The sequence below is a fragment of the Staurois parvus genome, unplaced genomic scaffold, assembly GCF_062004578.1.
Source record: "Staurois parvus isolate SC_StPar_1 unplaced genomic scaffold, SC_StPar_1.0 ptg000172l, whole genome shotgun sequence".
In the NCBI taxonomy this organism is placed as follows: domain Eukaryota; kingdom Metazoa; phylum Chordata; class Amphibia; order Anura; family Ranidae; genus Staurois; species Staurois parvus.
Genome location: NW_028317968.1, coordinates 7007866 through 7024723, shown reverse-complemented (window position 1 = coordinate 7024723; position 16858 = coordinate 7007866). Strand labels below are relative to the sequence as shown.

The following is a 16858-nucleotide window of genomic DNA, read 5'->3' as shown; positions in this document are numbered from 1 at the left end:
GCTGCTGCGGAACTGGTTTAATATCTTGGGAGCAGTTTAGAAAGCTAATACTTCTCTTGTTGGTTAGATGTTTGTCTGCTAGCGCTGAATCCAAATGCACTACAACACAATGCATTAAAAGCATGTGAGCAATACAGACAAATTTGTAAGCACTTTGCTGGTTTTGAAACCTTTTTGGGGAAAGTTGTGATATGTAAGGTAATAAAGCATTTATATCTCTTGCACCACAGATGATTTAATGCTGAATTTATCTATTGGTTTTACCCTATATGCACTCTTAACAGGAAAACTGTTGTCAGATGAAAGCTTTCTCACAAAGTCAGAGACCACAAACAGCTCTTTACTCAAATAATTAGACATGCATTCTCAACATCATTTTATTTCTAATATGACGTATTAAAGTACCATGCATATAATGTGATTCAGAATGTAGGAATGTTGAATTCAGTCCTCAATGGTTCATTAAGAAGCAGTGCTAATTTATTCATATAGAAATGAAAAAGAAAACACTTGACTTTACGAAGGGTGTCAGACCGGGACTTTGGAGTTTATATAATAAAAGAACAAATTTTAAGGAGAGGAAACTGCATTTATTTTTCAACATACTCCCCCTGCTACACTTATACACTTATCCCAGCGTATAACTAATACCTGGAAAGCTTCGGTATAGATAGATTTGTCAGTATGCCTGAACCATCCTAGAATAGCCTGCTTTACTTTGTCATCACTGCTGAAATTCTGTCCTCTGAGGAACTCTTTAACGGCCGATTCACACATGTGCGTTCTGGATTTCAAGGTCCCATTTCAGTGCGGAATGCAATCTACTTGTTCAGCGTTTCAGGGCCGGTTTTTGTGACACAGCTGCGGACTATACTATTTACAGGTTCAGGGGCTGTTTGGATGCTGTTTTGCAAGGCTTTTTTTTTTTTTTTTTTTTGGCTGTGCACAGCCATCCAGAGAAGTGTGCCTGAGCTGACAGGGAGGAAGACTGTTGGTAAACAAAACAGTCTTCCTCCCCATCGGAGATGCTCGGTAATCACAGGGCGCCGGCGAGCAATTACTGGCCAGGACCCGATGACTGACAGACGCCCGTGCCCCATATCCGGTAATGCAAAATCACGTATATATACATAATTTTGCGCACCCCTGCCGCCCTGTAGCAGTATATCTGCTATAGGGTGGTGGAGAAGCGGTTAATGACATAGGCTGCATGTTTGGGGTCATTGCCATGCTGCAGAATAAATTTGGGGCCAATCACATGCCTCTCTGATGGTATGACATGATGGGTAAGTATCTGTCTGTACTTCTCAGCATAGAGGACACCTTTGATCGGGCAACACTGAGGACCACAGATGCAATGGTAGGCCAAGGAAACTTTGTGTACCAGATGAAAGACACATCATGCTTGCTTTTCTTCGACACCGGAAGATGTCCATCAGCACAGAACTGGCAGAAACCAGTGGGACCCTGTTTGGAGAAGTCTGGCCAGAAGTGGTCTTCATGGAAGAATTGCAGCCAAAAAGCCATACCTCCAACATAGAAACAAAGCTAAGCTACTCAACTATGCCTGAAAACAGGAACTGAAGGGCGAAGAAAAATGGCAGCATGTGCTCTGAACTGATGAGTGAAAATCTAAAATCTCTGGCTTTAGCAGCAGGCAGTTTCTTTTCCAAAGGGCTAGAGAGCATACAATAATGAGCGTCTGAAGACAACAGTGAAGCGCGGTGGCATTTTCTTGCAAATTTGGGGCTGCATTTCTGCAAATGAAGTTTGAGACTTGGTCGGGATTAATGGTGTTCTCAATGATGAAAGGCAGATACTTATCCCTTCAAACCATGGCATCAGGGAGGCCCCAATTTTATACTGCAGCCGGACAATGACCCCAGACATACAGCAAATTTCATTAGAACTACCTTCAGGGTAAAGAAGAACAAGCAGTCCTGGAAGTGATGGTTTAGCCCCCACAGATTCCGGATGTCAATATCTTCTAGTCTGTCTGGGATTACATTAAGAGACCGAAGGACTTGAGGCAGCCTACCAGTGGTGTATGTTGTTTTTGTACAGACCTACGCAACACAAAAATTGGGTGCCTCCCCCCCCAAGTTAGAAAGAAAGAAGCAACCCTCCCTGAAACAACCTAAGCAGCCTTATGCTGGCACCCGTCCTGTATACTCTCCATTCCAATATACAGTTGCAAGAAAAAGTATGTGAACCCCTTGGGATTACTTGGAGTTTTGCATGAATTGGGCATAAAATGTGCTCTGAACGTCATCTAAGTCACAACAATAGAAGAACACAGTCTGCTGAACATAATACTACACAAACATTAGATGTTGCCATGGTTTAATTGCACATAACATGTAAACATTCACAGTGCAGGGAGGAAAAAGTATGTGAGGCCCTAGCTTAATGACTTCTCCCAGAGCTAATTGGAGCCAGGAGTGAGCCAACCTTGACTCCAATCAGTGTGATGATATTGGATGTGTTGCTGACACCTGTCCTGCCCTTAAAAAACACACACCTGTTTTGGGTTTACTGGTTTCAAGAAGCACTGTCTGATGTGAACCATGCCTCGCAGAAAAGAGCTCTCGGAAGACCTCCCATCAAGAATTGTTGACTTGCATGAAGCTGGAAAGGGTTACAAAAGTATCTCCAAAAGCCTTGATGTTCATGTGTCCACGGTAAGACAGACTGTCTACAAATGGAGAAAGTTTAGCACTGTTGCTACTCTCCCTAGGCGAGGTCGTCCTGTAAAAATGACTGCAAGAGCACAGCGCAGAATGCTGCATGAGGTAAAGAAGAATCCCAGAGTGTCAGCTAAAGACCTACAGAAATCTCTGGCACATGCTAACATTTTTGTTGACACATCTACAATAAGGAAAACATTAAACAAAAATGGAGTACATGGGAGGACACCACGGAGGAAGCCATTGCTGTTCAAAAAGAAGATTGCAGCACGTTTGAAGTTTGCAAAAGAGCACCTGGATGTTCCACAGCACTACTGGCAAAATATACTGTGGACAGATGAAACCAAGATTGGGTTGTTTGGGAAGAACACACACTATGTGTGGAGAAAAAAAGGCACAGCACACCAACATCAAAACCTCATCCCCACTGTGAAACATGGCGGAGGGAGCATCATGGTTTGGGGCTGTTTTGCTGCCTCAGGGCCTGGACGGATTGTTGTCATTGATGGGAAAATGAATTCCAGAGTTTATCAAGACATTTTGCAGGAAAACGTACGACCATCTGTCCGCCAACTGAAGCTCCGCAGAGGATGGGTGATGCAACAGGACAATGACCCAAAGCATACAAGTAATTCAACAAAACAATGGCTGCAACAGCACAGAATACGCCTTCTGGAGTGGCCCAGTCAGAGTCCTGACCTCAACCTGATTGAAATGCTGTGGCATGACCTTAAGAGTGCGATTCACACCAGACATCCCAAGAATATTGCTACACTGAAACAGTTTTGTGAAGAGGAGTGGTCCAAAATGACTCCAGATCGTTGTGCAGGTCTGATCTGCAACTACAGGAAATGTTTGGTTGAGGTTATTGCTGCCAAAGGAGGGTCAACCAGTTATTAAGTCCAAAGGTTCACATACTTTTTCCTCCCTGCACTGTGAATGTTTACATGTTATGTGCAATTAAACCATGGCAACATCTAATGTTTGTGTAGTATTATGTTCAGCAGACTGTGTTCTTCTATTGTTGTGACTTAGATGACGTTCAGAGCACATTTTATGCCCAATTCATGCAAAACTCCACGGAATCCCAAGGGGTTCACATACTTTTTCTTGCAACTGTACATGCCCTATAGTTTATCCCACCTACCCTAGAGGAATCCACCCCATACATATACCCCAGCGCATGCCCTTCTGATCATCACCCTCCACCCCCCCACATGTTGCCAACCTGATCACACCCCCCCCATGTACCGCCAACCTGATCACTCTCCCCACATACCACCAACCTGATCAACCCCCCACACATACTGCCAACCTAACTGCACCCCCGCACATATCACCAACCTGATCACCCCCCCCCCCCCCACATACCACCAACCTGATCGCATTCCCACACATACCACCAACCCGAGCACACCCCTCCCATTATACCACCAACCTGATCACCCCCCCACACACACATACCGCCAACCTGAACACACACACCCACATACTGCCAAACTGATCGCACCCCCCCCACACACACACCGCCAACCTGATTTCACCACTCCCCCCACATACCGCCAACCTAACCACACTCCCCCCTATGATCACACCCCCAGATCCCTCCATTCTGATCACCCCCAAATACCCCCCTCCCCCATCACACACACCTTAGATTTACCTATCCCCCCAGGTCTCACAAGTCCTGCAGCTCCTCTACATGGAGCCAGGCTGATTAGCTGTGTCAGTCAGGAGAAGATCTCTACCAGGATCACAGGTGGCAGCAGCAGCTACAGCAAAGAGCGGGGGAACATCCTCCTCCACCCCATGTGTCCGGGCACCAGCCACCATTCCAGAGCTTGCCTGACAGTTGGACCCTGCCCTTTCCCTGCATGCACCTGGGATTTGTCAACAGCTCCATTCTCCTCTGCATTCTCAAATCCGTTCTGACAGCGGGGTAAGCTCACTGTCCAGCTGAGCATCAGTGTGCTCTCCTGCTCTCCCAGCAGCTTACTAAACAGCAGGCAAACTAAAACTTCCACGCTGTGCCCTCTCCTACCAGGCACAGCGTGCAAGTTTTAGTTTGCCTGCTGGGGGGAAAAGTATTTTAAAAATCTGAATCCCTAGCAAGTGGCTGGGGCTCTGGAATTCCCGCACTTCTGCTGGGGGCGGTGGTGCTGCCCCCCCCTTAAAAATGCCACCCTAGGCAAACACCTTGTTTGCCTTGTGGTAAATACACCCTTGCAGCCTACATATACAGAAGACCTGTGTTTAGTTCTCCAAGATGTCTGGAATAACCTACCTGTTGAATTCCTTCAAAAACTATGTGCCTGTGTACCTAAAAGAATTGATGCTGTTTTGAAGGAAAAGAGGAACACCAAATATTGATTTGATTTATATGTCTCTTCTGTTCATTTACTTTCTATTTTGTTAATTGATAAAAATAAACTATTAACACTCCTCCGTGTGTGTATGTTGTTATACAAAGGTATAATATGGGGAATGGAGCTATATAGAGGTATGGTGAACATTATATGGGGGAAGGGTATGATGTAGAGGTATAGAAGGTTTAATAAGAATGGGGGGTGTTATGTAGAGGCTCAGGCTTACTACAAACCAACAAATGCCTTGTATGAGTGTTTCAATGGGACTTTGAAAGAAATGCTAGTAGTTTTACTTAAGAAGTACTGAAAACAATGTTTGCCTACAGAGATGTACTCCAGGAATCCACAGGCTTTTCACCATTTGAACTCCTATATAGAAGGTAAGTGAGAGGAACCATAAACCTAATCCAAGAGATTTGTAAGGGCAAGAATGCTGGCTCTGAGGTCTCTGTGGCAGACTATGCCCTAAGGTTTCAAGATAAAATGGAGATAAAATGGACACTGGTTGCAATGGTATGGGGAAACATGACACGATGTCAGCAGTCACGGAGGCGAACGGGTCTGCACATGCGCAGAACGCCAATGCGTTCTAATCAGCAGGAGCTAGGACCTAGGCAGCTGCGGCGGCGGCTGCGCACTCGCGATCGCGCGCCTGGCACCAATGACAGTGCAGGGCGCAGTATTTAAACCTGCACTGCACAGACACTAGTTGCCGTATGGTCTTATTACCCTGTTCCTGCTGATTGATTTGTTGCCGACCCTGCTTGATCCTGACCTTTGCTGACTATCTCCTGCTCTGATCCCTGGCTCGTTTGACTACTCTCCTGGATACCCCTATTGATCTAAACTCCTGTTACCGAACCCGGTGAGTGACCTGACTACTCTTCGCCTGCTGCTTTGTACCGTGCTGTCCCCACTGTAACCGACCCGGCCTGTCTGACCATGCTTACTACCCTGCCATCCATCCATCCTGCACGGATCCGGTCACCACTGCTCAGGCCTATCCGCCTCTTCACGTCAGGCTCTCTACCAGTGTATACCTCTGGCGGACCCCTCTACCACAGGCGGGTGTACTCAGGGGCCGCGACCTGGTCACTGTCTGCTCCAAGTCCATCCCCACCATCAGGGGCCCTGGTGAACAAGCAGACTGGGACTTAGACTCCGCGCTCTGGGGAATCCTGTCCTGTGGATTGCTAGAGGTACCGCCAGGCGGTGTCTGACACACGAGTGCAGACCAAGCAAAAAATGCTGGTATGACCATAATGCCGGAAAGCAGACATACTGTCAGGGCTCCCAGGTATGACCAGAGGTGTGTGACTGATGCAGGGAAACGCAGACTTCAGATATGTGATAACAATACAATTTATTAACACTAACCATACAAACATAAACGCAGTGCAATACTAAACATAATACAGTGCAAACAAACCAAACCAAACCACCCACAGATAACAGTACATACAAGCAAGCGTCGTCAGGCAGGCCGGGTCAATATCAATTGGGCAGGTAGGTACAGGGGGAGCAAGCAGAGAATGGTCGGGGTCACAGGCCAGGTTCAGCAGGTAGCAAGCAGCGTAGTACAGAGGGTCAGGCAGAGGGATGGTCAGGGTCACAAGCCAGAGATCAAAACAGGTAACAAGCAGCGTAGTACAGAGGGTCAGGCAGAGGGACAGAAACAGGATGCAGGACAGATACAGGGCCCAGGACAAACACAACACCAAGGCAGAGTCTGTGGGTCTGGCCATCCCTTAAATACCCCAGCATCATCAGTTCCAGGTGTTAGCTGGCTGAAAGGTTGAGTCTCTGATTGCTGGGAGCACCCGCTGGCCAGCCCTGGTACTGCAGATCAAAAGGCAGGTGAGTCCCACCATTGCTGGCCAGTCCATTCCTAACAGTACCCCCCCCCCCCCCAAGGAGCGGCCTGGTAACTGGCGGGATATCAAAGACTGGCACACCGGGCTGGACTCCGGGCAGAGGCACACCGGGCTGGACTCCGGGCAGAGGCACACCGGGCTGGACTCCGGGCAGAGGCACACCGGGCTGGACTCCGGGCAGAGGCACACCGGGCTGGACTCCGGGCAGAGGCACACCGGGCTGGACTCCGGGCAGAGGCACACCGGGCAGAGGCACACCGGGCAGAGGCACATCGGGCAGAGGCACATCGGGCAGAGGCACATCGGGCAGGACTCCGGGCAGAGGCACATCGGGCAGGACTCCGGGCAGAGGCACATCGGGCAGGACTCCGGGCAGAGGCACATCGGATTACCAGGCGAAGCAGCAGGCAGCGGGCCCCCGGGCGGAGCAGCAGGCACCGGGCCCCCGGGCGGAGAAGCAGGCACCGGGCCCCCGGGCGGAGCAGCAGGCACCGGGCCCCCGGGCGGAGCAGCAGGCACCGGGCCCCCGGGCGGAGCAGCAGGCACCGGGCCCCCGGGCGGAGCAGCAGGCACCGGGCCCCCGGGCGGAGCAGCAGGCACCGGGCCCCCGGGCGGGGCGACAGGCATCGGGCCCCCGGGCGGGGCGACAGGCATCGTGCCCCCAGGCGGGGCGACAGGCATCGTGCCCCCAGGCGGGGCGACAGGCATCGTGCCCCCAGGCGGAGCGGCGGGCGCCGGACCCCCAGGCGGAGCGACAGGTCTCGGGCCCTCAGGCGGAGCGGCGGGCGCCGGACCCCCAGATGGAGCGACAGGTCTCGGGCCCTCAGGCGGAGCGGCGGGCGCCGGACCCCCAGGAGGAGCGACAAGTCTCGGGCCCTCAGGCGGAGCGGCGGGCGCCGGACCCCCAGGAGGAGCGACAGGTCTCGGGCCCTCAGGCGGAGCGGCGGGCGCCGGACCCCCAGATGGAGCGACAGGTCTCGGGCCCTCAGGCGGAGCGGCGGGCGCCGGACCCCCAGGCGGAGCGACAGGTCTCGGGCCCTCAGGCGGAGCGGCGGGCGCCGGACCCCCAGGCGGAGCGACAGGTCTCGGGCCCTCAGGCGGAGCGGCGGGCGCCCGGACCCCCAGGAGGAGCGACAGGTCTCGGGCCCTCAGGCGGAGCGGCGGGCGCCGGACCCCCAGATGGAGCGACAGGTCTCGGGCCCTCAGGCGGAGCGGCGGGCGCCGGACCCCCAGGTGGAGCGACAGGTCTCGGGCCCTCAAGCGGAGCGGCGGGCGCCGGACCCCCAGGCGGAGCGACAGGTCTCGGACCCTCAGGCGGAGCGGCGGGCGCCGGACCCCCAGGCGGAACGACAGGTCTCAGGCCCCCAGGCGGGGCGGCGGGCACCGAGTCACCAGGCACAACCGTGGGCTCCGAGTCAACTGGGATGACTGCTGGCACTGGGTCAGACATTGGATCGTCTGGCTGGACAGCGGGCATCGGGTCACCAGGCATCAGGTCATTTGGCTCGACAGCGGGCACCGCGTCATCTGGCAAGGCAGTGGGCTCCGAGTCAACTGGTATGACCGCGGGCACTGGGTCAGACATTGGATCGTCTGGCTGGACAGCGGGCACTGGGTCACCAGGCATCAGGTCATTTGGCTCGACAGCGGGCACCGCGTCATCTGGCAAGGCAGTGGGCTCCGAGTCAACAGGCACGACAGTGAGCACCGGGTCATCAGGTACCGGATTGTCTGGCTCGACAGCGGGCATCGGGTCACCAGGTATGACAGCGGGCACTGGGTCACCAGGCATCAGGTCATTTGGCTCGACAGCGGGCACCGGATCAGGTACCGGATCATCTGGATCAACAGCGGGCATCGAGTCAACTGGCCTAATAGGATCGTCAGGCTGGATCAGTTCATCATGCTGGGTAGAGGCATCAGGCTGAATGCCGGCGTCCGGCCGAGTAGAGGCTTCAGGCCGAGTAGAGGCTTCAGGCCGAGTAGAGGCATCAGGCCGAGTAGAGGCTTCAGGCCGAGTAGAGGCTTCAGGCCGAGTAGAGGCATCAGGCCGAGTAGAGGCTTCAGGCCGAGTAGAGGCATCAGGCCGAGTAGAGGCTTGAGGCCGAGTAGAGGCATCAGGCCGAGTAGAGGCATCAGGCCGAGTAGAGGCTTCAGGCCGAGTAGAGGCATCAGGCCGAGTAGAGGCTTCAGGCCGAGTAGAGGCATCAGGCCGAGTAGAGGCATCAGGCCGAGTAGAGGCTTCAGGCCGAGTAGAGGCATCAGGATGAAGAGAGGCATCAGGCTGCATACAGGCATCAGGCTGAAGAGAGGCATCAGGCTGCGTAGAGGCATCAGGCTGAGTAGAGGCATCAGGCTGAGTAGAGGCATCAGGCTGAGTAGAGGCATCAGGCTGAGTAGAGGCATCAGGCTGAGTAGAGGCATCAGGCTGAGTAGAGGCTTCAGGCCGAGTAGAGGCATCAGGATGAAGAGAGGCATCAGGCTGCATACAGGCATCAGGCTGAAGGGAGGCATCAGGCTGCGTACCGGCATCAGGCTGAAGGGAGGCATCAGGCTGAGTAGAGGCTTCAGGCTGAGTAGAGGCATCAGGCTGAGTAGAGGCATCAGGCTGAGTAGAGGCATCAGGCTGAGTAGAGGCATCAGGCTGAGTAGAGGCATCAGGCTGAGTAGAGGCATCAGGCTGAGTAGAGGCATCAGGCTGAGTAGAGGCATCAGGCTGAGTAGAGGCATCAGGCTGAGTAGAGGCTTCAGGCTGAGTAGAGGCTTCAGGCTGAGTAGAGGCTTCAGGCTAAACCACGGAAGGCAGGCTCACCGGTTTGGATACTGGCAGGATGGTATTGGTTGGAAAGAATTTTCGCTTTTTTCTGGTTTTAACTACTGGAGCACTGCAAGTAAACGCAGGTCTGCAAACGAATGGAGCAGCTGGAGACAGAGAAGAACTGGAGGATGGAACAGGAGAGGGAGCGGTTGCTACAGAGGGCTCTTTTACAGGGTTAAAGGCAGGATAGGTGCAGCGAGTGGGAACAGGGTACTGACATGCGGTAGATAGCAGGGCAGGAGGAGCTGTTGGGAATGCAGGAATAGAGTTTTGAGGAAATAGATTAGAAGCAGGACTGGGTTTTTGTAAGCTGACTGAGGCTGGGTGCAACAAGTCTGTCCATGTCTGCAGTAGGGGTTGAACAAAGCTGAGCTTACACAAAGCCTGTCTGGTCAATGACTGTACTGCGTTTATACAATCTCTTAGTGTCTGTGGTGAACATGTGGAATAACGCACCAGAAAGTAACCCACATCATCCTCTAATAACCACACCAGGGACTCTACCTGGTCTGCACTAAATGGTGGCAAAAATTCATCCCTGCATTCGGGGGAACCAGATGAAACCAACTCAGCACAAACCTCAATCAAAGGCTGCACCTCAGAGAACTCTGTGCCCTGATCTACCAGAACATGAGCGAGCCATATACATTCTAGCAGTTCATCCCGGGGATACTCCTTCAGAGTTTGATAAGCATACTCCCTGTCATCAAACACTAGCAGATATAAATATTCAACTTCATCAAGATCCATCCTTCCCATCAACAAGCCAAGATGGCTTCCCTGTGCAGCCACTTCTGGTCAGGATTGGCCTTGGTGTAATGTCAGGGCTCCCAGGTATGACCAGAGGTGTGTGACTGATGCAGGGAAACGCAGACTTCAGATATGTGATAACAATACAATTTATTAACACTAACCATACAAACATAAACGCAGTGCAATACTAAACATAATACAGTGCAAACAAACCAAACCAAACCACCCACAGATAACAGTACATACAAGCAAGCGTCGTCAGGCAGGCCGGGTCAATATCAATTGGGCAGGTAGGTACAGGGGGAGCAAGCAGAGAATGGTCGGGGTCACAGGCCAGGTTCAGCAGGTAGCAAGCAGCGTAGTACAGAGGGTCAGGCAGAGGGACAGAAACAGGATGCAGGACAGATACAGGGCCCAGGACAAACACAACACCAAGGCAGAGTCTGTGGGTCTGGCCATCCCTTAAATACCCCAGCATCATCAGTTCCAGGTGTTAGCTGGCTGAAAGGTTGAGTCTCTGATTGCTGGGAGCACCCGCTGGCCAGCCCTGGTACTGCAGATCAAAAGGCAGGTGAGTCCCACCATTGCTGGCCAGTCCATTCCTAACACTTACAATGTGTCATTCTTGGGGACAGTCAGCAACTATGGGAAATTTGTGTGCACCTTGTACCTTGACTAAACACCTGACTGACATAGCCCCTAACAGACCTAACCAAACAGAAACCGCCTAGGCTGGTGTTGCTGTTGTTCCCAGTTGCTTCCACTTTGTTTTACTACCACAAACAGTTGACCGTGGAATATTTAGTAGCAAGGAAATTTCATGGATGGACTTATTGCACAGGTGGCAACCTATCACGGTACCACGTTTGAATTCACTTAGCTCCTGAGAGCGACCCATTCTTTCACAAATGTTTGTAGAGGCAGTCTGCATGCCTAGGTGCTTGATTTTATACATTTGTGGCCATGAAGGTGATTGGAAATCCAATGTTTTGGAGGGATGCCCCAATACTTTTGGCAAAACAATGTATATATGTATATATTATTATTATACAGGATTTATATAGCGCCAACAGTTTGCTCAGCACTTTACAATATAATGGGAGACAATACAGCAACAATACAGTTCAATACAAGAGGGATAGGAGGGCCCTGCTCCTTGGAGCTTACAATCTAGGATATATATATATATATATAGGCCTGGTAGGTATGTGGTTAAAATTATACTCCAAGTGGCATGACATACTCTATTCTTTGCATTGAAAATTCCTTCAAACAAATATCCCAATAATAAAACAAACAATTTAAATATCTATTTCAAACAACTGTTGTATTATTCAGATTCTCACATTTGTTCGAGGGTCTAGTTATTTTAATGTTACACAATTTATTCATTTAATATATCCAATGCTGCTGGGAATTTTGTTTTAACTATTAACCTGAGAAAGGGATATTGTATTTATATTGATAGAGAGATGATGTTATGTTTTTACTAGCCCTGATGAAAGGGGTATTTTTGGACCTCCAAAATACACCGGCTACTCTTTTGGGTGTCCTCCTGAACCTTACTTGAATAGTTGTATCTGGAGCTTTTAGCAGTGGTTTCATGATTCAATTCACATTTTTGTTACATTACACTATAAGCCAAGGAAACTGTGGAGATCTTCTGGAGCGTAGAAGCCGCCTGCCTGGGATTCAGAAAACCTACATCAACATCATTATATTAAGATAGGATAGCAATACCAATAAGATTACCTCACGGGTCCAGCACTATCTTTCCACTTTCCTTAATTAAGGAGGAAATAGACAGAGCTGTGTGAGAAACAGCCAAAAGTATGAAAGACATTTGTGTTCACTGTTCTATTTAACAACCGTTGCAAGGGCAGAACACTGTGTTTTGGAATAATGAAAATGGGCAAAACCCCAAAACATACTCTGCTGAGAGATCTAGAACTTTGAAAAATTCTCCATTTGAGGCTAAATATTACAATACAGATAAATGAAACTGAGCTTACCTTCGCTTCCGTTTCTCCTCTATGCAGGGTGTACAAGTGGTGCACAGCACTTTGTGAGGATGACCATGGGTGAGTAAGGATTTGGAATACATGAAAATCATGTCCCTGTGTGTCTGACGTGACAAGCAGCATCCCTAAAAAGTCAGGACAAATACAATGTGTTTGTTAATAATTTGTTTCAAATGTTTATTAAATCCTTTATATTTAGCTGTCATTGTGTAATGCCGGTTTATGTTGTCACAGTAGAGCAAATTTAAAAATACTTAGCCTTACATCACAAATAAACTTGACAACTTTTGTTACATTTGCAATGGCATTTTATATAAAAACTGTATAAATGGCCTAAAGCCATGTTAATACATGTTAAAAATCTGATTGTACAATCTTTTTTTATACTGTACCTAGTAAGAACAATGCTGTTCAAAGGCCTGCCTGATTAAAAAATGCAATTATTCAATTTCTTGTTGAGATAGACCCTCACCACATACATTTGGTAAACCTAAATGAGTATTACAGAGATAGTAACTCGTGTAGCAAGCTTAACCTCTTGCAACCCAGGAAACATATATGTGCAGCAGCAAAAAAGGGTAGGCTTTAACACCTACACACTGCACGTATGTATCCATGGGTGGCTGATGTTTGTGTGCTGAGAGCACTCTCACTCTATGCTCCCAGTACCACGAATGAGCTGTGCATCCAAATAAATATATAACCTCCTCCACTTCAAACCCCTCAAAAAGTCATACTTTCTCCCTAGAAAGTGCAATAATCATATAATATAACCTTTTTGTGATATAATAATAATACAATTAAACCCTAAAGTGTCATATAAAATCTCAAAAATCCCCCAAAAAAAGTCCAAAAAATCATTTTCGTCACTTCATCTTAAGTCCGGAAGTGACGAAACGCGTTAAAGGGGGACGTCAAGACGCACGTACGCAAACCGGAAGTGTCGCTGCGGCCATTTTGTTGGTTATCCACACATGGTTTTCTGCATTTGTTTGTTGGAACTTGAATAGGAGCCATGTCTGGAGCTGGAAATTCTAAATTTTAAATGCAAGTGGCTATTAAAATTTTCCCTATACTTTGAATATGAGTCCTGGGACCCTTCTTGTCTTTCTGAGGACCTTGGAAAAATATCTTTGAAGAGAGAATGGAACATCTCTGATCTATAATGCTGTTAAGCTGATTATATACATACAGAGGGTAATAGTATTTAATACTATTGGTGCTGGTTTTTGGTGTTTGCACAGTGTTGCAGTGATCACAGAGTGCTCACAGTTTAATTTGTAGTACATATGTGCACTATATAAAATAATTAATTTACTTTATAAAAGGTTTTGGCACATTAAGAGGTTGTGTTTTTGCACGGAGTGATTATTCTTTTATATAAAGGTAATGCACTAGAGTATTTATTTTTATTTTTGAGGTTCTTACGGGATGGAATAGGATTCAATCCTTCTTATTGGATGAAAAAGTTTGGAAATCTGGGACCTTTTTGAACACTGGACTTTTCTTTGAACTTTTCTTTTTTTGGACATTTTTTTGGGGATTTTTGAGATTTTATATGACACTTTAGAGCTGTGCATCCAGTCTCTAGTATGATCAGACCCAGTGAGACAGCCAATTAAAGCAGTCATGTGATCAGGCAGTCCTTCCTACCTCCCAGGCGTAAAATCCCTTTTAAAGGGACGTCAGGGTTGGTAGGGAAGCAGTTAGCAGTGGAAGGACTGTCATTTTGTAGATAGGATAAGTACTTTGCAAATACACCTATAATTAAGTACTGAACTGCATGTATTTGTTTTAAACGGGAGGCCATAGTTCTACTATAGCTATCACAGTTACAGTTAGTGCTCATTAATACCATGCCAGTCTGTAGCAGTGTAATGTGTTAAGGCAACCTTTATATGAAAAGGCTGCCAACACACCAGAACAGACAAAAAAAAGCAGACCAACAGCATTTTTGGTAATGAAGCACACCACAATGCTTTACCTACATTATATTGTGTGTTGGGATGAACTGCAACTCTGGGTGATTCCTTTCGTGCATCCAGGTGCCTTTGAAAATGAATGGTATTGCAACGTATACGGTGTGCCACTATGCATTGCATAAAGCTATCCCACAGGTGCTTGATTGGTAGAGAGTCCCAAAAATAGTGTTGTTAGATTCATGAGAGTTACAGAAAAACCTGCAACTCTACTCAACTGGAAAAGACAGTAAGGGGTCTATTTATAAAAAAATATGATGGATGACTGTGACAAGCATGACCACATTTAACATAATACAGTGATTACGTATGGGACTTAGATTCATCTAGTGCCCATGACATAGTATTTTTTTCTGAATTAGCTCAATCAGAGAAAATACAGCATTATGGCCACTAGATAGAGCCAACGATTATAGGAAATACATTTATTAAGAAATATATGGTCAGAATTCCTCAGGGCTGAGCAAATGCTTTCCACATTCATCCAACAATATTCTTATAAATAGATCCTAAGTGTACTCTTGCTAAAGAATTTACTTTGCTTTATGTATTATTGTTTTGTAATCAATCGGGACATGGATACGTTTAGTTAGTGCCCAGAAAAGTTGATGACCTTTGAAAATAGATCACAGATGCAAATGTTATATCACCTTTGCAAATAAATTGCAATACTGGAATATACAAGTAGGCCTGACTGTCCTGTGAACCTGCTGAACACAGAGACCACTCCCCTGGGTCTTGGTGTTGGTGGCTTAAGAAGCCCACCTGCCAATATTCCACAATAGAAATGTGGACAGCAAAGAGCTGGAATGTGAATGTCTGCCCAGGAGAGGATCAGTTTTGTTCCTCTTAGAGCAGATAAACTTCTAATGCCCCTCCGACAGTTTACACAGGCCACTGCTGTGATATTGTCCAACTGCACCCTGATTAGGTCACCTTGCAGAAGCGGGGTCCAGCATTGTAGAGTTAATTTGATGGCCTTCAGAATGTTGATGGGGAGTTTTGACTCATCTGAAGAACAGATCCTTTGGACAGTTAGGGAGTTGTATACTCCTCCCCAGCCTGCAAGCCTGGCATCTGTTATCACTACCTTCCAGGGCATGTGAAGGAATGACTCCCAACTCCAGGGCAGAGTTGAAGACCCACAATGCCACGGAGATTTTTGTCTGGATAAGTGCATAGAATGATCTAGATAGTGGATCTGTTTGTTCCATGACAAGAGGATTCTGAGGTGAAGTGACCTGCAGTGAAACTGGGCAAAGGAAAATGCTTCGAACGAGGTTACCATTAGGCCTAGAACCCTCATGCAGAAGCAAACTGAAGGTCGCCTTTTGGAGTTGAGGGTCTGCGTGTGGTACTTTAAAGAGGCAAAATTTTCTAGAGGAAGAAGAATTCTGGCTTGGATTATGTCCAAGATTAGACCCAGTTACTCCAGACAGTGTGAGGGCCAGAGGGCAGACTTTGGGAAGTTGATGAACCAGCTGACAGTTTGAAGAAATTAAATCATTCTTTGAATGCTTTTCAGACAAAATTGTGGCGCAGGAGTCCTTGAGTTGAAGGTTGATCAGGTACCCTGTGACATGAAAGTCTTGGATCTGCAGAAAAGGCAGAAGCAGGGCAAGCACTTCTGGGGTACAGAGGAGATATCAAATGGCAGTGCTAAAAATCTGAAGCGTTGATCTTTCACAGCAAAATGGAGAAAGCAGTAGAAAACATGCCAAAAATTTCCCCTTGTCTGAAAGTAGCAATGACAGATCTTAATGATTCCATACAGAATTTTGATACAAGAAACCTGTTCACAGATTTTAAGACCAATATGGGGTGTAGGCCCATTTGCTTTGGGGACTGTGAATAGATTTCAATAAAACCTTGCAACCTTTCCACTGAATGAACTGGTAAAACTACTCCCTGTGACTGAAGATGGTGCAAGGCAGACAGTATATCTGCTTGCTTTTGAGTAAACACTGGCAGATTATATAGTAGGAAGGGAGGAGGTCAAGTATTAGGAGCTTTATTTTGTCCCCTCTCTGAAATGACATATTGGACATGGAAATCCAAGACATTTTGAATCTAGACTGGCAGAAACAACAGATGTCCCCCTACTACTGGGGGAGTGAAGACAGTAGTCATAGAAGTAGAAGCCTTAGGATTTTTAAAATCCTGCACAAAGACAGAATTTCTAGACACTTGCTAAATTACATTTTCCAGAGTGTCAACACAAAACAATAAGGCCAAGGGCATCGGCTGCAATTGCTTTACAAGAACAGCACTATCAAAGACAGGTTTGTGGTCTTAATTCATCTGTCTTGTCCAGTTAGCAACAATCTGGCAAAGACACGCAGCAGTAATTTCAGCTGCAG

At 47.9% G+C, this 16858-nt stretch overlaps 1 protein-coding gene across 8 annotated transcripts in view; it reads right to left on the bottom strand.

Moving 5' to 3' along the window:
* Positions 1-16858, bottom strand: part of BCAS3 (BCAS3 microtubule associated cell migration factor) — a 1369778-nt gene that overhangs the window by 952346 nt on the left and 400574 nt on the right. For all 8 annotated transcript variants that reach the window (XM_089676635.1, XM_089676630.1, XM_089676633.1 and 5 more), the window contains exon 14: positions 12511-12644. In XM_089676635.1, the coding sequence (XP_089532761.1) occupies positions 12511-12644 (134 nt within the window). The remainder of the gene's footprint in view (positions 1-12510; positions 12645-16858) is intronic.